This window comes from Athalia rosae, chromosome 6 (assembly GCF_917208135.1).
Source record: "Athalia rosae chromosome 6, iyAthRosa1.1, whole genome shotgun sequence".
NCBI classification, from domain to species: domain Eukaryota; kingdom Metazoa; phylum Arthropoda; class Insecta; order Hymenoptera; family Athaliidae; genus Athalia; species Athalia rosae.
In genome coordinates, this window is record NC_064031.1 from 9,038,589 (window position 1) to 9,058,422 (window position 19,834).

Below are 19,834 nucleotides of genomic sequence, written 5' to 3' on the forward strand. Positions count from 1 at the left end.
AATGTATTTCCGGTTCGTTTCCATTATTTTTCATTTGTTTCCCGGGGGTTCACAATTTGAATTATTCATGACTCTCCCGTCACTTTCTGTTTTTCTTTCTTTTTTTTTTTTTTTTGTTTTTATTTGTTTTTTTTTTTGTTCTCTCTCTCTATTTTTCCACTCCCTTCTAACTGTGGTACGATAATGTCCTCCGCTGCAACTTTGTCACGTGTCAGTAGCCGTTGCCCCGTGCAAGTATGTATATACATAATATGCGAAGAGATATCAGCAGTTATATTTATAGTTACGGTGACTGGATATCCGCCACGTTGAAAAACGAAAAGAGAAACGATAAGGTTATCTTCGAACCCGAGCGGCGCGTATAGCTGCATTGTATTTGATAAAAATTTGAGATAAATCAGAAATGTCATATACAAAGTTTAAGCATTCGTAGAAAATGTCGACGGTTAACATTTATCGCGAAAAATGTCACTCCGCCTCGAAGAGCGAATGAAAAAATAAACTATAACAAAAAAGCGTAGACAACTAATGGAACGTCAAACAAATCCCCGAGTAGAGGCACCCGGTCTAAGAAGACGTTTTTTATCATACATTTCATTTTATTTCCATTCAAGACTGCCAACGGCGAACCTGGCAGTCCAATTCACTCGCGGAATTTTCAGAATACAAAATATCTCACTTGACACTAAACCTGCCAGCGCTGGTTCGGACAGACGTCTCTGAGAGGGTGAAACTTGCGACCATTATAATTACGAGGGAGAAACGATGAAGAATATTTTCACCAGCTGAGTCAGCGTGTGAAATGCAACAAAAGCATTTACGGCAGTAACACCGACGACCGGTTAATTAGATATCGGCTCCGGGCATTGACTGGGAGCACCAAAATATTCACCCGTTGCCCATTTTTGGTTTGAGAATTTACCGAGTATGCCGACCGGGCGAATATTTGAGGCTCAGATGTTGCAGACGCGTATTTCAATATCGTAAAGAGAAGCAAAGAGGTAATTTTTGCCCCGAAAACCGCTCATCGGAGTGCAAAGGAGTGCGGCGAAGCAGAAAGGACGAGAACGAAACTCACGAAGATTTGAAATTTGGGAATTTCCGGCATCCGTACTTCAACGACGACAGGATTATGCTCCGATCGGCTGTTGGTAATGAGTCTGGAATTTCGTTGACTTCGAATGAAGGAAAAAAAAAAATGTCAAATCATTTTATTCGCACAGATCACGCCACGGGATATAATCGGACGATACACATGAAGCTTCCTGTCCCTTTGTCGTGCTTATCGCTGAACTTTTCGTGGAATTTGTGTACAATCTACAACTCGCACACTCCGATTATAATTATCTCCCGGACTTTGGAACGTATACAGGAGTTTATTTATATTCTTCGATCCTGACAGACCCGCCATTAGGCGGTGAACTGCGGTAGACGACGGTAAATCGTTATGGTGAGTGAAAACTGACTCAAATTAAACGAACTCGCGCAACTACAGTTCGACCTTGAATGTTTCCATCATTTTGCGATATCGTTCGATGAGAATATCATCTTATTGTTAGTGATCGATATGTGCGAGTGACTTTTGGTGTAAACAGATTCAACCTGCTCCGTTCGTGATGTTGTTACAGATGTTCCTGCGAATAGCGACCACCGTCTGTATCGTAGTGGTCGGGGTGGCTCAATCCCTGGAAATTGATTCCAGTGAATTATTGAATTCAAAAGAAGAAGCATATCCCGCTTATCGACCTTGGGAACACGATGAAAGTAATACAACATGGATCTCACTCGCCGGAATGGGTATTAGCTCCGTGAGTTCTACGTTCCGATTACACATCCCCGATTTGAAATGGCTCGTTATGGATGACAACGCGATCACTGCGATATCAACAGAAAACTTCAAACATTTCCCGGACTTGACCTACCTAAGTTTGGCAGGAAATCGGATTCGATCTTTCGTTGATTCTGGATTTGGTTTTCTCGATAAGCTACAAGTGCTTGATCTCGATCGGAATCCTATCGCAGATGATAGTGGGTACGCAGATCCGTTTGGCTCAAGTCGTTTCAGCTCTTTACCTGCATTACAGTCTTTGTACTTGAGAAATTGTAATTTACGGAGGTTTCATATGTCCGAAAGTACCAACAACTTGTCCCATCTTTACTTGACGGGAAATCAATTGGTTAGTTTTTACGCTACTACCGACTCATCCTTAACCCATTTGTACCTCGATGATACCCAATTACGTTACGTCTCGCTGAGAGAATTTCCGTCACTTCTCCACTTGGATGTGAAAAACAACTTATTCACCGGAATCGCATCCCTCTCTCGAATGAGTACCGAAGAACATTTGCGAGACCTCCGAAACGGTAACTACTATCATAATCGCCCTGCCGTTCTGTACTTGGAGCGTTCACCTAATTTGAAATATCTGATAGCGTCATCTAACAAAATTACTGAAATTGATTCGGATAGTTTTATAGGTATGGAGGCTCTGACCCACGTGGATCTGAGCCTTAATCAAATAAACACATTGCAGGCTGGTACGTTCGATAGTTTATTGAATCTAGAAGATATTCTGCTGGATTCGAACAAGATCATAGAATTGAACCACAGGGCATTCAATAATTTACCCAGTTTGAAAACAATAACGCTGAGAAATAATGAGATCAGTGACATAAATGAAGATGCGTTCGCGAAACTGAATTCGAGTGCAAGTGAAATTCATTTATTTTTGGACAACAATCAAATTCGCACATTGAATAAAGGTTCGTTCAGTAATATAAAGGGTTTGAAACACATTGGGCTCAGCGGAAATAAGATATCGACCATATCTTCGTTAACTTTTATCAATCTTCCGAGTCTCGGAAGCATAGAAATTCAAAATCAATCGCTCAATCCTGAAAGTCCATACGTCACAAACCGTTGGGGTGAACGGGTTCTAGCTGTAACAAATTCGCCAAGTAGAAATCCGTTTTCATATACGCAAAAAACCGGTACAATAGAATCGAACGCATTCTTCAATCTAACGAACTTGACTTTGATTCGAATATCCGGAAATTCCTTCACTCATATTGAGGAGGAGGCTTTTCACTCGCTTCCAAAACTATTGGTATTAGATCTGTCCAACAATAATATAGAGCGACTTCCCTCCACAGCTTTTACTGACCTTGCAAATATAGAATATTTGTATCTTGGCAACAATTCGCTGCCTATGATGCTGCCCAATACGCTGCCGAAATGTCTGAAACACTTAGATTTGTCTCACAATCATATTCTTGATAATTTAGGTGATTGGCCTATCAAAGAATTGGACCAGCTCGAGACGTTAAATCTTTCTGGTGTAATAAGACAATTGAAACCGATCGAATTGGCGGGTCTTCCGGCAAATCTTACAATCATTGTTAATGAATAGTATTTCGCCGTATTTCAATCCATGTGTGCCATTCGACTTACCGTTATCGTTATGAAACTGTTCGTAATCATATTGCTAAATAGATCATTTCGTTTGTCAACAGAAACGAAAGCTCTTAGTCTTTAGGAAGAACTTTATGTATCTAATTGTAAGCACAAAATTTTTGTATATGAACAGCCTCTCATTACGTTTATAAATGAAAGAGTAAAAGTCTAACATTGATCCGTTTTTTTTCGTCAAATTCCACCAAGTCCCTAATACCTACTTTGCTTTGTATGACGACCTAGATGGTCAATCTCTTCGAGTACAAATGTTTCGAGCTGTGGAAAAAATCATGTTTCGAGTTAACGAGAAATTATGTCAAACGATCTTCTCTCCACCACATATATAGTTGAGTAACAATTTTTTATCAGTTCCATGTGTTGGAAATCTCAATTATCGCTTGAACTTTGACTCGATTATGATTATTTGAAGCCACATCTGAGACGAGGAAAGCTCATTGCAGTCCAGCTCGCGGTAATCACTGGAGCAGCATTATGGTGAGTGAAATCCAGTTCGACACTTGTTCGTCTGGTGTAAATATTTAACTGGCGCCTTGCAAAGGTGACCGCAGCTTCTAAACACTTTCTCACTTTGGTTATGGATTTGAACATTTTTCCGATCGTTCGTCTTGTTTCCTCAAGTGCAACGAACGCAGCGGAGTGTATTGCAGTTAAATCTACAGATGCGAATGTAACGTGAAAATATTTTTTCTTCAGATTTTGCTTCGTGCAGCATCAGTCTTCGTACTGATTTCTCTGATCGGGGCGGCCCATTCGCAACCTTCGGATCTCAAGCAATCGGAATTCGGATCTGATGAGGAAAGTAACTTGTTTTATAGGCCTTGGGTGTTACATGGAAAAAATGTGACGTGGATAACCCTGGCCAAATTGGGCATCTCCTCCCTGAATGCGGAGTTCCGATTCAACGTTCCTCAATTGGAATGGCTGGTCATGGACGACAACATCATACGTCAAATACCGTCGAAAGCCTTCAAGTATCTTCCAGACTTGACGTACCTCAGTTTAGCGAGAAATCAAATCAGTCAATTTGAAACTGGCGCTTTCATGTATCTCGACAAGGTGCGAGTACTCGATCTGGACGAAAACCGATTGCCCAGTGATTTGGATATCGGTATTTTCAACGATTTGCCGTCGCTGGAACGATTGCATTTGAGCCATTGCGGACTGAGAGTTTTCGATCTCTTCGAGGACATGTACAACCTTTCTCATCTTTATTTAACCGGCAACCAATTGACTACGTTTTACGCGAATTCCGAGTCAACCTTGACGCATTTATATCTGAACAACAATGCGTTGCAGTTTGTTTCATTATCGAACCTTCGGTCGGTCGTTTACTTGAACATGCACGGCAATCGGTGTTCCAGAATTTCGTCACATTCTTACGTAACACCTGCGCAGTATGCTAGGCAATTACGTAATACGGGGTGGTTTACTCAGCCAGATGATCTGCAATTATTATTTATAGAACGATCCCCTGCGTTGGAGTACCTGATAATTTCATCGAATCAAATATCGCGAATCGACGCCGATAGTTTTCAGGGTGCCGAAGCGCTGAGTCACCTGAATCTGACCGATAATAGAATCGAAGAACTACTGCCTGGCACATTCAGCGACTTGTTGGAACTAAAAACCATTTTATTGGACCAAAACCAGATTGTACAAATTAATAATGAAACATTTGTTAATTTACCGAGTTTGGAGAGGCTTTCGTTGAAACACAACAGGATCGATGAAATAGAGGAAAACGCGTTCGCCAGGCTGAACTCAAACGCGAATGCTGTTTACTTGTACCTGGATAACAACGAAATTTCTGTTTTAAAAAGTGGATTGTTCCGGGACATAAACGGACTGAAGCATATCGGGCTCAGTGGTAATAGAATAACAACGATTTCGTCTGGTTCATTTAAGAATCTTCCACATCTAGAGAGTATAGAAATACAGGACCAATCGAGTGAAGAAAATACAGCGAGAGATAGAGGATTCCCGGTACAAGTTCAAAGTGAAGGGTCGATAGAATCGGATGCATTTTTCGGCCTATCAAATTTAACCGCAATCACCATTCGTGGAAACAAATTCACTGATATCAAGGCTCAAGCTTTCCACGCGCTTCCAAAACTGGCGATATTGAATCTATCCAATAACAGTATAGCGAATCTCTCCCCTGAAGCTTTCACTGACCTTCCGGAAATAAAACATTTGTACTTAAGAAACAACTCAATATCCCAAATTGCACCCAAAACTTTCCCGAACACGCTAAAGCGCTTGGATCTCGCTTGGAATCGGATACCGCAAAATTCTCATGACTGGCACATCGGAGAACTCTATCACCTGGAAGAACTAGATGTTTCTGGTATCATCGAACAACTCAATCTACACGACTTAGTCGGCTTACCCGAAAACCTCACGCTTGTTTTTGGCAAAATAAAAAATTCAGTCGACTCTGTCCCATGTCATTAAACTGTGGCGTACGATTTTCTTGAAGAAAGAAAAAAACTCATTTTTCAAAAGTGTACAATTTTCAAAATTCTTTACGCTTGAATGTTTTCGTCGTCCGCACTGCACCCACGTTTTATGATTGCCACGATCATATTGCGCAACTCATGTAAAAAACAACCTTATCTATAATTGCAAATATGGTCACTAATTGAAATTCAGATTTAAAAGTTGACGTCAAGGTCCAGCCGCTTCGATTTCACGTTCGACACCGATATCGACGTGAAATCCAAATCTTGTATATCGCTTCAAATAAATCATCGATCAAAATTGGTTTGTTTCGATTATGGTAACCGACTCTAAGAACATGTGAACTTTTTGTAATGCGTCGAAAATCCTTTGAAGTTTCGTTCTCCGGCTACTGCCACGTTCTCCGTGTGACTTGAGAAAATACAACTCGCGATACTCTCAAGTATGGGTAGAAAAGTTTCCAGATTCTAGAAGTGGGACGTAAAGCATCCGAAGTTCTCGGGACACTCCGGACACTAATACTGCAGTTCAGAGTGCAGACTCGGATGTTCGGTTGTGAGTTGAAACTCAAACGATACAGTGTTCGGATTTTTTCCACTTGATAAGCTTTCCAGCTCGTGCGTTTGGTAAACGAAACACGGACGAGTTGGAAAATAAAGAAGCAATCCGATAGAAATCGATAGGATGAAAGTTGTACGCGAGACGAAGGATTTTCGTTTCTAACGGACGTTGTATCCAAGCGATTCACTTACCACTGATTCGACATGGGAGGACGAAGCGTGATGAGCGTCATTCTTCAGAAATGCATCCCATCAAATTCTGAAACATTCCAATTGCTCATCTCAGGATCGAACCAATAAATAGCTGGAGATGATTTTCGATTACTTTCAGTTTCAAAAGATGAGATGATTATCTCTCTCCTCGTCGAGTACCGTCGCAATGATGCGAGACGGAATGAAAAATGGCAACGATTACGTGTCTATAGCGGAACCGTCGATATTAGCGAACAACCGGAGCCTCCAGCGAAATAACGGAGTCAACGAATCGGCATGGCGGATAGGTGGTCTGAAATTTCAACTCATCGTGAACCACGTCACTTTATCCCTTTCATACCGAATAACGACGACATCGGAGGTATACCTACTCGCGAAGCTCTTTACTGCATATTGCTGCAGTTTCATACTTTAGCTGCCTGCTAGTTGGCCGTTGGTTTTAGGGTGTCCTGAAATAGGATGTTGTGGTTAGGGATGGGGAAACCTCTCTTCGGATGGTCAGCCCGGCTCCGGTTAGTGCCACTCGGTTTTGCCGAGCCGATATCTAGTTTGTTACGATGGTCACCGAGCTTTTTACTCTTCCCTAGTAATAACCGGAGGTAAAAAATAGTTTTGCGGTTACGATCGGCGGCACGAACGAAGCATGGGTTTTTATTCTCACGAGTTTCGCAATAGAATCGATCGGATCGCAACGTGAAATTATCTGCAGAGAAGATGCACCCGCGCAACGTTCTCCTTGGAGGTGTGCGAATCTGACGGGCAAATAATTCGAGTTCTTCGGACTCCGCTAATTGTAATTTGGGACTGTTGAGAGTAGGTAGGTGCTTAGCGCGCTTTAAAGCCCTCCGAACTACCCTCCAAAGTTATTTACTTTCGCCTAAACAATTTAACCCTCGGTACCGCGGTCGAGACACCTGCGAGGACTTCGCAGGGGAAGCGAAAAAACGCGATTCCCCCGAAGTTCACCGATTGGGAAAAATAACGCCCGCATTATCTTTCGCGTACAGTCGACTCCGATATATCTATGGTGCTAGCTACGTAAGTCAACCGCATTCGAGATGATCGAGTCGAGCGGATAACACAAAATTTTATTCCATACGCCTTCAACGCCGTTTAAGGAAAAGGAGTTTTTCCGAGCATTCTCACTCGCGCGCGCACGGTAAGATTCGCAACTTTTACCCTTTCATTCCATCCCCCTCGCTCCCCCTTCGGCCCCCGCCCATAGCCCGGCGACTCGATCTTATTTTCTCACCGCGGTATACCTGTACCAAATCGCCTCGGATAATCCTAGGCGAGGAGAATAAGAAGAGGACAACGGAGGAAAGTACAACCGTTGTAAACTAACTCTAGTCGTTCGAGTCTATCTTTGGACTTGAATGTTCTTCGTTGTTTACTCGCCGCCGGTTATCTCCGAAAGTTTTACCCGAACATGCCTAATTTCAAATACCCAACTCCCTACGAAGCTACCCGTCTTCTTTCCCCCTCGCGCCCCCCCCCCCCCCCCCCCCTCCCCGGGTTTATACGCCCGAAGTTTTACCCTGTAAACGTGACGTTCTCAACGAACGAAACCACCTAAACCATCCGCCGACTCGCGCTGCGGTTGCTCACGGTCCAATAATTGTTATCCCGTTATTTACTCGACGCCTTTCCTTTGCTCGTCTCCGAAAATTATCGCATTCAAAGGGTCGATGCGATCCTCGCACCCTCGAGGTGTTGGGATATTGAAGCGGAATCAAAAACAGAAATGATCCCGAATTCGCCGAAATTTCGTATCAATTAAGCCCCGGGGCTTTGTCGTCGATACTCAATTCGATTGCGGAGAATATAAAATAAAAGGATCGTTAGATCCGTAAAAGTTTGCGGAACGTAGGGACTAAAAATTATCTCAAAACTTTCGAACCCTCGGCACTTATTCCGTGGTGGGTTTGAACCCCGCCGCGAACAAGACGGACAAAAGGAAAGATAAACCGTGAAATGTAAACTGCGAACGTGCGCATACCTTTGCTCAGTGTACGTACGTACGTACTTACTCTCCGTACTTATATTACACCTCTGGGTACGCGTTTCTGTGTTTTCATCCACATCCGGCTACACACATACATAATTCAGCGTTTACATTACATAGCGTGGAGGAATATCGCCAAGGAATTCCTAAGTACTCGCGTACATCGTTGAGGTACCAAAGGGTAAACTAGGCGCCTTACTGCAGCGCTACGCATCTTGAATACCCACTTTGAGTTTAACTTGTGAGAACGGTGTGATACCGAAAAATGAACGAAATCGTACGAACACCTTTGGCTACATCCGATTCGACGGTGAATCGTCGGCGATCTCTTCAGATATTTCGAAAAATTTTTCATAAGATTTTCACCGATTTTTTTTCACCCGCATTTATCACGGTGGGGAATTCATCGTTCGTAGAATTTGCGCACTCCTTAGATCTCTGCGGTCCGCATATCCTCCGTCAGAAAGCCGTGATATCGATCGAGACTTTGTTCAATTCCTCTAGAAGCTGTTCTTTATGGTAGAAAAGCGTTTGAAATTGACTCTGAGGGCTTTGCTCGGTCGTCCGGAGTACCGAGGAGTCGCCCTCGGGCCAAGACCGACGACGACGACGGTTTGTTCATTCGCTTTATTCGCTTCCTTCGTTCATTGGCATGCGCGCGTAGGGTCGGGTCGCAACCTCTGGTTAAATTGGTGTACCGTTCGGCTTATGAAATTCGAAATTCGCTGGACATGGAATCCCTGACGCAACGTTGAATGCGCGAAAATCGGGGAGAGAAGACTTCGAGCTCGCGACCTGCACGTAAGACGCGATCGAATTCAATATCTTCTCCTCTCCCGTCGTCGTCGTCATCATCATCATCATCATCACCTTCTTCTTCTTCCTCTTCTTCTTCTTCTTCTTTTCCTCCATCTTTCGTTTTTTTCTCTTCCGCTCGTCTCTCAAAAGCTTCCCCCGCCATTACCGCCCCTATAAGTGCAGATTCGTGTTTACGTTCAGGCTTCTACCAGCTAAGCTTTACGTTTGCGGAGTTATACTTTCCATTCGCTATATTCCTCAGATTTATGGCCACCGTTCGATGTAGGTCAGATAACTTCAGCTCCGCACGTACGTTTCGCGTGTACCGATTGATTTCTCGAGCTCTACGATACTCGGTCGCTTTTGAATTTTCGTTATTCGTGAACGAAATACTCGTCTCTCGATCGTCGATCGTCGGTCACCGGTGGGTATCCTCTATCTCTCTGCTTTTCACGCCACAGTACGATTTCGCCCTTCTTCGATTCCCCTCACATTTCTTCACCCCGTTATTTCGATCGTTGTTATATTCTCAGGCACTCGAGAAAGATGATCGGATCGCAGGACCAGATGTAGTCGTCGTCTCGAACGGGAGTAGGGCGTCGGTCGGTAAGGCAATCGATCCTCCTCCAACTACTTTTCAATGCTTTTCAAGTATTACTTACGAAGAATCGTAGCAACGTGAGTTACCTATTAATCTCCTCGGAAAACCAGGGCACAGCCGTTCGATCGAGATGACAAGACCTACTTGAGCGTATTACTGAAAAACTCTTCCCTCGCTCCCTTCGTGGGCGACAAGATTCTCCCCCCGTTTCGGATCCTTGTCCCAACGATTCGACGATCGTTGCGAGCCCGATTTCTCCGTATTTCTTTTTTTTTTTTTTCTTTTTTTTTCTCTCTTTTGTTTCGTTTCTCGACCGCGAGTCCTCGCTCTCTCCGGACGCCCCCACACGAGTGACCGCACGTGAGCGAACTCCTACGATATCTCGTCCAAGGGGCGTCCCCGAGTTCGAGGGGGTTGTCGGAGAGGCGAGGCGCGGGATGCATATTCATTTCATTTTTCTCTTAGTTACATTATTTCTCCGCTGTACAGGGAAGATGAACAACGCGAGAGCTTTCACGACCGACTGCGCCCGAGGCGACGTCTTCGCGAACGCGCACGTAGAGTTTCGCCTCTTCGTCTCGCAGTCGCGGTAACGCTGCTGGCTAGTGGAAAAGTTCGGTGGCAAGTTTCCGGCGTACAGCAGTCCATAGTTTCCTGGGGTAGATAAATTTTATCGTTATACCCATCGCCGCTTCCGCAAACTCCGCGTCTGCACCTGTGGGTACTGTACGCGCGATTTTTCAACACCTTCTGTTTGATCGGCGCGCATGAAGATCCGTCGGGGGAACCGCGATTTTCTTCATTTTCGTTTTTTTGACATCACCGTCGAACGATGAGTTTCGTGAATAATTTCTTCGCGCTTTGAATGATTTTATTTACCCGTTGTAACCGTAGAGAATTTATTTTCAGCACGCGCACGAAGTCTCGGGGCTATAGGCGACCTCCGCGCGTCGGTATATACATATGTATGTACGTACGGCTATAGTTACGCGTCGTATAAAAATGATGAGAACTGCCCCGGCATTTGTCAAACCCGCTAGGAACGAGGGTAAGAAGTATATATACAGGCATAGGAGCGGTACGTCATATCTGGACGCGGTCGGTGGAGGTTTTCGCGACCCCCGAGAAGAGCGTTTCTTTTTCTCGCCGGTATAATGGCAACAAAAAGTCAAAGATTTGAACAGTGTCGCCGGACCGGACACGCGCTTTTATATCTCGTCAATATTTTTTACCAACCGTGACGAATTACTCCACGCACTACACTAGACGGAGAAGATTAATCGCCGTCGGGGAGAAATATTTCCACGTGGTAAAATACTAACCCGTCGTTACACCGCGAGCGGAGGAAAAAAACTCCTCGCGGCTGTCCTTTGCGCGGAGACAAAATTTCGCAAAGCTTTTCAGACGTCATTTGAAATTCCTCGGAAACGCGGGATCGCGATCACTCTTCGTTTACTTCGAGGTAAAGAAATTATAATACCTCCATAGAAAATTCGCCTGGGTTTTGCGTTATTTCAACGCGAGAATTCCAGCCGCGTGATATAATTCAATTCTGATTTTGAAAAGTTTTTGAAAATTTACGACTATAATCGAACAAAGCGAGAGAATAAAAAATATCAGAGGTAGTGATCTATGGGCTGTATCTTAGCGCCGGGCGTCTGTGATTCATTGATAAAAATGGCTCGAGTTATACCCATTTGTTAATGGCCGTTTGTTCTATCCAAAGCCAAACAGCTTTCATACTACATTGCACGTGCGCGATCCACTCTCGTTCCTTCGTTACAAATTACCATCGCAAACTAACGACTCGCTCGCCTCCGTTTCCTCCGATTTTAATTCCCCCGCCACGTCGTTCGCTCTCGGGTCGTAATGAAAACCACCGCGGCATTAATGAAATCCGTCATTGGTGTCGCTTTTATTTTATGAATTTTTTTCGAAAAATATCTTTTCAAAAACCATCGGACCCGTCGAGAGTTATGAATGTTCGATCTTTATGGGGTTATCTTTCACAGGACACAGAGGGTAAAATCAGATAATTCAAATAAAACTGCCACCACTAAAACGTTACAAATTGTTCGACCACACGCGATAAGCGACGTCGTTACAAACCTACTCTCCGCTATCGTTTGTTTAAATACGTTTCCATCGTCGTCCTGAATTTACATCGACCCGGAATCGCGCTCGCTATATAACCGTATACACGTAACACGTATACCTAAAATGCATTACGATCGTAGAGTAAAATCTCCATTATCGCTTTCAAAATGCTGGCGGAAGCAAGCTGTACACGTTCATTGTTCGACAATATGATAACGACGATGGCGATAATAACGGTGATATTTCTGCTCATTGTGTCGGATAATTTCAGCGCGGAATCGTGCCGGGTAATAAATCGATTTGGTGCAGTTTTCCTTTTTTGTTTTTTTTTTTTTATTCTTTGTTTTTTTTTTTTTTTTTCTCTCTCGTCTTCGCCTAGGTTTAAAATCATAGCTCTAAATCCTTTCAGACCTGCACTTCGCACCTTTTACCACCGCCCGACTCATTTTTCTTGAACCCGTACAACGGTGGACAGAAAAAAAAAACAAAAAAAAAACAAAAAAGGAGACAGTGATGTTGAAGAGAAAAAAGAGGAGGAAAAAAACTAGGAGAAATAAAAGAGTGGCTCGTTACCGCGACACCGCTACACTTCGAACGACCACCACCGCTGTACGGAGATTATTCGCAGCTCCTAGAAATTTATCCGCGTTTCTACGCGCCGCGCTGTACAACGGGATACCCGAAAGACTTTCGCTGCTAATATATCGTTATCGCATTAGGGAAATCGTCGAGCCTCGCGGGGGGTGGATAGGGGATAAGAGGAAGGTAGAAGGCGAGGGAGAGAGGAGGGGAATGGGAAACGGGATACGGGATACGGGAAGGCTCGCACTTTATGGAAAGTAGATAGTAAGTCGTTCGGCCCGGCTCGACTCGGCCTAAGATACTGCACGGGCAATCGGAGTAAAGGGGTAAAAGTTGTAGGGGGTTTAGACTGCGCTAGCTGGAGAGAACCAGGGGGTGGGTAGGGGTGGCTCGGGAGGGAGCCTAGCGTAATTCTTACGAAACCGGGGTATCTCGCCATATATATATATCTTATATCTTTCCAACACCCGCAAACTCTCCATAAACTGGAAAGCGCACGCTAAGCTCCGAGGATTATTTCTAAAGCCACGGGATACCTGGGCGAGGTTATATAATCGTAGGGAAACGTCCAATATATTTCAATGGACGTCCATTTTAGAATTTAATTGAAAGCCCTACGCGTCCCTCCCCCGTCCCTCGGCCGCCACGCTCGTTCGACGACTCCCACGACTCTTGCGTCGCGTTCGCAACGCTTTCTTACCAATTACGATTATCGCAGGCGCACTCGTGAAAACCGACCAAGAATTTGTCCGTCCGGGGAAAAGTGATCGATCGTTTTCGAAAATTTTTCGGTCGACGTTACGGCCGACCGTCCGGATCTCGATGTGGCGCGATACACGGTGGACGAGGATATCGACAGGCGAGGATGTGAATTTCCGCTCGAGGGTTAGATTGCTGACATTTCGGTGGTCCGGCCAACAACAAGTAGTTAGCGAATGGGTCTTTGAGACACGTTGATTATAGAGATCCCCCGCCCCCCCGTTGCGCGTGACCTCCTTCGGCAACATCACAGCTACGTTAGCTAGAATGATAATGGATTCGGCAGCTATAGCACGGGGTCATTAAGGAAAAGGTCATCGGCTCATCCGATCTTAACGTCGAATAAGAGGGAGACCCCCATTTGCGGAGCAATTTCACCTCCATATTTCGTTGTTCCCCCAAAACGGAGGAGGAAAAAAAGAGAAAAAAGAGAAAAAAAAAAATTAAAGAAATACACCCTTTCGGAGAATAAAACCTCCCCGCTTCAACGCTGGTTGGGTTAGCGATGGGAGGAAGAGGAGAGAAAGAATAAAAATAAATCCCGACTTTTGCCCTCAATGAAATCAAAATGCAAATCTTGTATATGAATGAACGTTATCGTCGTCTTTATTGCGTGGCCTGTGGACCATTATTAATATTATTATCATCATTCCGAACAACTCTCCGGAGGAAACCTTCCGGGATCTGGTGCGCCTCCGTTGAAAGTGGAACTTTCTCGTTTTGGGCATTAACTAGAAAATTATGAATATCTCCCGGGACAACCTCGTACCGCGGTGTAAAATTGAAATAGATTTCTTCGCGCCCTACACGTGTACCGAACGTATTTATCCGCGTCGAATTTTCGAAACACATTTCACCGCGGGATCCAAATTTTCCAGAACAAATCTGCATAAAGTTGCTGCAGCCGGGCGGGTCAGCGTTGCCGGCAAATTCGGCATGCATATATGCATGTAATAGAGACGGATTTCCGGTGCGAAACTAGGAATGGATCTGGAAAAGGAACGTGAACCGGGCCCGACCTTACACCAGATTCGACGAACGGATCCGAACGGGATCAAACTCCGTTTCGATCGGATGCCTCGGGAAACAGTTTTGCGGATCAGACGACTGTTATTCGGCGGCATTAGCTCGCCGTTGCAAATCACGTAGCCCGCCGTACAGCGACCGATTGTGAGTGGATTTCCTCCGCACGCTCGCGGGGGCCACATGTTCCGATGTGTTTGCCGCAGTTGCGCCAAAGTGCAACAACAGCAGCAGCAGCAGCAGCAGCAGCAGCAACAGCAACAGCGGTGGCCAAACACCGCCGCGCCGGAGTGCGGGTTCGTGATAGCCTCTATCCCCTTCATCAAAGGTGTAGGAGCGCTTGTTTCCGCTTGATTCTATTATCGTGTTATAGAATTCACCCTGAAATCGATACCCGATTCTCCTCGCACTTCGTAAGCGCCGCGTCCCGCGTAGCAGCCGCTTCGACCGAATCGCGTCTGCAGAAACTCCGCGTCGAATCATCCGTCCAGTTTTAATCCATCCACGGGGGGGTCCGGCGCCCTCCGATCGAAATCGTTATTCGCAGGACAAGTTTCGACGCGCACGGGACGGATGACTCGAAAAAAATCTCCACGTTTTGCGATCCCGCCATCCGGAGCAATGGATGATTATGTAGTTATTTTTCGATAAGATAAGAGCTCTCCGATTGAACGACCAATTAAACGCCCACGTTACTCCGCACGAACAAACAGATCGATATACCTAATATCGCTACGATATCCGAGGCTGTTTACACCGGCGTTCTCTTTTTTTCCTTCGGTCGAGGGGGTGAAAAATCCGAGGTGGTAATTTTTCCGGAATAAATCGACCCCCGTTCGATCGAGACAAGGGGTGATTCCGAAATCACCGAACCGACCGGTGAAATAAATTATCACCGACAAACAGTTCGCGTAACAAACGCGTGTATACTCCCTCTTCCCGCGAAAGCAGGTGTACGCAACCTACGTGTATATTTTCACGTGTCTGCTGCGCCGCAGGGCTGAATGCATAGCGGAGTGGCGATTTCACATGACGATCGGGGATCGGATAACGCGGTCGGTGAACCGCAAACACGTTATCAAGACTTCGAGGAAAAACACGTGTGCGCCTCGCGCGTATAAAGGATAGGCTGCCCTTCGCGAAGTGGTCGCAACCCTTTGGAAAAGTTTTGCGACATTTGAAAATGACGCGGTTGCTTGTTATTTTTTGCTTCCCGCCGTCGCGGAAAATCGAATGTTTCGCAGCCAACTGACGCAAGTAATACAGGGGTGTAAATGCCGCGGTGATTATTTTCGAGAGGTCGAAAGCAACGACCCAGATCTTCGAGCGATTATGAGGTGTACGGGCATACCTGTATATATATACCCTCGAAGGCGATAATGGATCCTTGAATTCTTGATCTCTTCTTTAGGATTCTTCGTCTATTATAACGACCAGTTTTTCCGTCCCCTGAACATCCGCAATGCACTGACCTAGATGGTGCCGTTATAGAAAATACGATATTGCATCAAAATGCATTTATTTCCGTAGCATGAAAACTGCGGTTGTAGCTGCTTTAAAATTACATTTGAAATTTGAATTGTTTATCGAATTCAACCACATAACACGAGCTTTGGATATCCCACCACCCGCGCGCGGCGCCTCTGAAAAATAATTTGATTTTCGTCTGGATTCAAGCCAGATGTGTGTCAGTTGCGGGTTTGTACGGGTATGTGTCTGCGGCTTCTGTTTCATTTTTTATGCTCGTTTTTTTTTTTTTTTATTTTTTAAATTACCTGTCCAGTGACTTCAGGTGAAAATAAACGAACCTCTGGGAAATGTCTGGCTATTCATACGTGAATACAATTTTCGCATCAGTTTTAGACAATTGAGTAGAGCTCGAACCCGATCGGAGCTTTTTTTTTTCGATTCGTTCGCTTTTTTCATTTCAAATTTCTCATCGTTTGCGGATCCTCAACATCTCGTATCGCGTTTCAAAGCTTCCCCATCGTTTTTGAAACTCGACTTGATATAATTACATTTGTTGAATACGACCAAAACCCCACGTAGAAACGAGTAGTACCTATACCTATCCACCGAAGCAATGAACCTAAATTTCATAACTCTTCGCGTTTTTGTTTTAACGATCTTTAATAAAGCAAACTTTTCATCTCATTTTTCAAAATGAAAATCTTGGGACAAAAATTGCCAATTTTTCATTCCCCTTATATATTTATTACGCCAAACGCTGAGGGGAAAATTTACTTTTAAAAGAGCCGTTAAGACGGACGGTATGGGGGGTGCAAAAATGAAATCTCTCAGTCATCCGTTGCATAATTTTTTTTTTTTTTTTTTCTCTTCTCTTCTTTAACATCACCCAATAATCCGCCGAGACAAAGGCACGTATATTTCCACGGTTTCACTTCCATTGGCCAAAACTGAACCGCGTTACTATTAAATTTCATTAAAGAATTTCGACGTCATTTCGGTTCAACGGTCGGTAGGAAGGGTAAAAGATGAAGTGAGGAAGCGAGGAGAAGCGAAGGGGTAGAAAAGTAGAAACGAGAACAAGCGAGGGGATAATATTCTCCCGGACGTCCGGGTCCACCTAAACGAAAGGGACAATTCTTGGCAATGAATCCAGTTAACGTCACAGGAAAGGATCAACCTAATAACTTTCGCGAAAGGGGGTTGAAGAAGCTTTGTCGAAAGGCCTGATCGATTTCACGATAATTCCCGCCCCTTTGCAGAGGTACGACACGGGCGAAATAAGGAGGAATATCAACCCCCGAAAGCATACGGACGCAGAAAAAATTCCGAACATGCTGATGGGGCTTGGGGGAGATTTTTCAATCCCTGTGTCTCAACCCTTCTGCGATATCTCCGCGTCCGCGAGCGGAAATCGCAAAGCAGCTTCTCTAATTCCATGCATTCGTTTTTCGCTTTCCAAAATCGATCAGGTCATCCGATCGGATAAGTTTCCCTAGAAAGAAATATAAGCGAGTAGAAGAAAGGACGAATGTCTTCGAGATGCCAAAGACCTTGACTGTAAAATCTCCCTCATTTTTTTTTCCAAATTTATTCATGTATTCACCCGTTATTTTATGTTTTTCGTGTAATCCGGCTGCACTGTGCGCGATATCGTGACATTTTCGAACAGACTTACGCAGACCTGAAATGACACGTGAGAAAATGAAGAAATATACAACGATCGGTGTTTGTAATGTGCGCTGCATCGGAGTAGCTACAGGTAGTCCGAACGCGAATTACGTGAATCAAAAGTAGCGTCGCGATAAAAAGCGGGTAGAAAAAAAAATGGCAAAGATGTTGCGGAGATGAAACCCATCGGGGCGTGTGTGATATACCTATGTATACGTGCAGCGACCCCATTCTTCGTTTTTTGCAGCAGCTCCACCTCATTTGCAAAGTAGCGGCGTCGTCTTTCATGTTTTATGCTCTAATTAGCGCGTACAAAATGCTAGCAACGAAATTATAAAGTTGCGGCGTTGCACGGATCTTTTCCCTGCAGCATCTCTTAAAATTTTCTTCTCTCCGTTTGAAAATTCGTCGGGGACGAGTGTGCGGATGGCGTGCGTTATTTCCCCTGCCACAGTGACAAAAAAATACGTACAGTCGTCCGTGAGAATCACAGAAATGAAAACCAGTTTTTTAGTTTCAAAAATACCCAGCGTTCGACGGCATCCGCTTCGCGCGTGCGGCGAATCGCGATCGGAATTGAATGAAGCAAAAATCGAGGGACAAAAAAAAACGAGAATAAAGTTTGATTGAACATTCTTGAGATCGGTATCGTCCAGGGACGGATTCCCGAACAAATTTTTAATGGGACATGTACCGTCGTAAAATTCTCACACGTTATCCATAACCCCCGTAATCATTAATTCCACAGGCTATTATCACGACACATTCGCTTTTCTTCAACACGCGCAAACTACGAGACAAACGTTTCGTTATGGTTTCGTTGAACGAAAACCCGCGCAGAGGAGGTATCCGTCGTTGCGAATCTTCAGTCGATGAAATACACGCCGACGCGACTTTTGTTCAATTCGTTTGTCAGATATTTGCGTACTTTATTTTTACCACCGACCTCCCGTCGTTCGACAAACGTTCCATAATTTACCAGGAAAATTCACGAGATGATCGCGAACACGTACGCATTAATAACAGTTATCAAAGTTCTCTTCGTTGTGCTGCTCCAAATTATATGCTGTGCGTCGTACTCGCACACGAACAGAAATTACAAAATATTTACGAGGATAAAAAAAAGAGACGCGTATTGGCAAGTTCATTTTTATACATTTCATATCCGTTGACATACAAAGGAACGGACTTTCTCGTCCGATCAACCTACCCTAACTCTAACTTCGTAGCTGGATTCGAGTATCCTACGGTAGGTACGTACATTTTATCGTAGTGCATAACAGCTACCCTTATAAAATTTTTCTATTCAAAAAACCTTAAGGTTATAACATACGTTTCGCTTCTATTTTAATTGGGTAAGAAAACGCTGCAGTGCTTTAGAAATACGCTAATGAACCCAGTATACTTCTCCTCCTTCGCCCGCTACTCCCCATCTACTCTTCCTTATCCGAACAACTTCCGCGACATGGAATACAAATTATACAAGAGGTGAAAAAGGATCATCATACACGGACCGTAAGTAAGACTGATTTTTTTTTGCACTTTTTCTCCTCTTTTTTTTTTCTTCATACGACGAGATGTCGACCGACGCTATTCCGTTTCGCGTTCATGCGAATGAGACGAATCGTCGATGATCTTCGCGCCAGCGTTCGAAAGCTTTCGAATGCTTCTGATAATCGAACTTCGTCCCCGTTCGAATGACGCACGATTCTGGGAGCTGTCGAATATCATAAACGTCCCCGAGGCGACGATATCGGACGAACGTCCGGGACCGAGACCCGGTATCGAAACTGGTTCTCGTAACTCGGAAATACTAAAATCCGTCCATTTATTTTGACTCATTATCGGAGGGGGGGGGGGGGGGGGGGGGGGGGGGGGCGCAGATTGGTAATATTCATCGGCGATTCCCAAATATTACTAAAAAAAAAAAAACCGTCGAGCTGGACCCGGGGTCGTCGACTCGACGTGTGTTCCGAGTTGACCCAACGACCCGATGGGTACCAATTAGTTTCACATTTATACGACGATACAATGGAAGATAATGATTAATTAGCCCTTCATCGGCGTCGCTAATTGAACCGTGTTCCGAGAGCCATTATTCGAGAAATAAAAGGCGGAATATT

General features: G+C 44.5%; 3 protein-coding genes across 8 annotated transcripts in view; 2 read left to right on the forward strand and 1 right to left on the reverse strand.

The window, feature by feature from the left end:
• Positions 1–19,834, reverse strand: part of LOC105690400 (chondroitin sulfate N-acetylgalactosaminyltransferase 1) — a 63,393-nt gene that overhangs the window by 39,482 nt on the left and 4,077 nt on the right. For 5 of the 6 annotated variants that reach the window (XM_048657530.1, XM_048657529.1, XM_048657531.1 and 2 more), the window contains one exon: positions 6,688–6,754. The exons of the other annotated variant lie outside the window; for it this stretch is intronic. In XM_048657530.1, the coding sequence (XP_048513487.1) occupies positions 6,688–6,728 (41 nt within the window). In that variant the 5' untranslated portion in view covers positions 6,729–6,754. The remainder of the gene's footprint in view (positions 1–6,687; positions 6,755–19,834) is intronic. 6 annotated transcript variants of the gene reach the window in all.
• Positions 1,232–3,632, forward strand: LOC125501473 (leucine-rich repeat-containing G-protein coupled receptor 6-like). The gene is made up of 2 exons (XM_048657535.1): positions 1,232–1,450; positions 1,629–3,632. The coding sequence occupies exons 1-2, from the start codon at positions 1,448–1,450 to the stop codon at positions 3,408–3,410; spliced, it is 1,785 nt and encodes a 594-aa protein (XP_048513492.1). The 5' UTR covers positions 1,232–1,447; the 3' UTR covers positions 3,411–3,632.
• On the forward strand, positions 3,817–6,235 carry LOC105690353 (leucine-rich repeats and immunoglobulin-like domains protein 2). Its single transcript, XM_012408078.3, has 2 exons — positions 3,817–3,949; positions 4,169–6,235. The coding sequence occupies exons 1-2, from the start codon at positions 3,947–3,949 to the stop codon at positions 5,927–5,929; spliced, it is 1,764 nt and encodes a 587-aa protein (XP_012263501.3). The 5' UTR covers positions 3,817–3,946; the 3' UTR covers positions 5,930–6,235.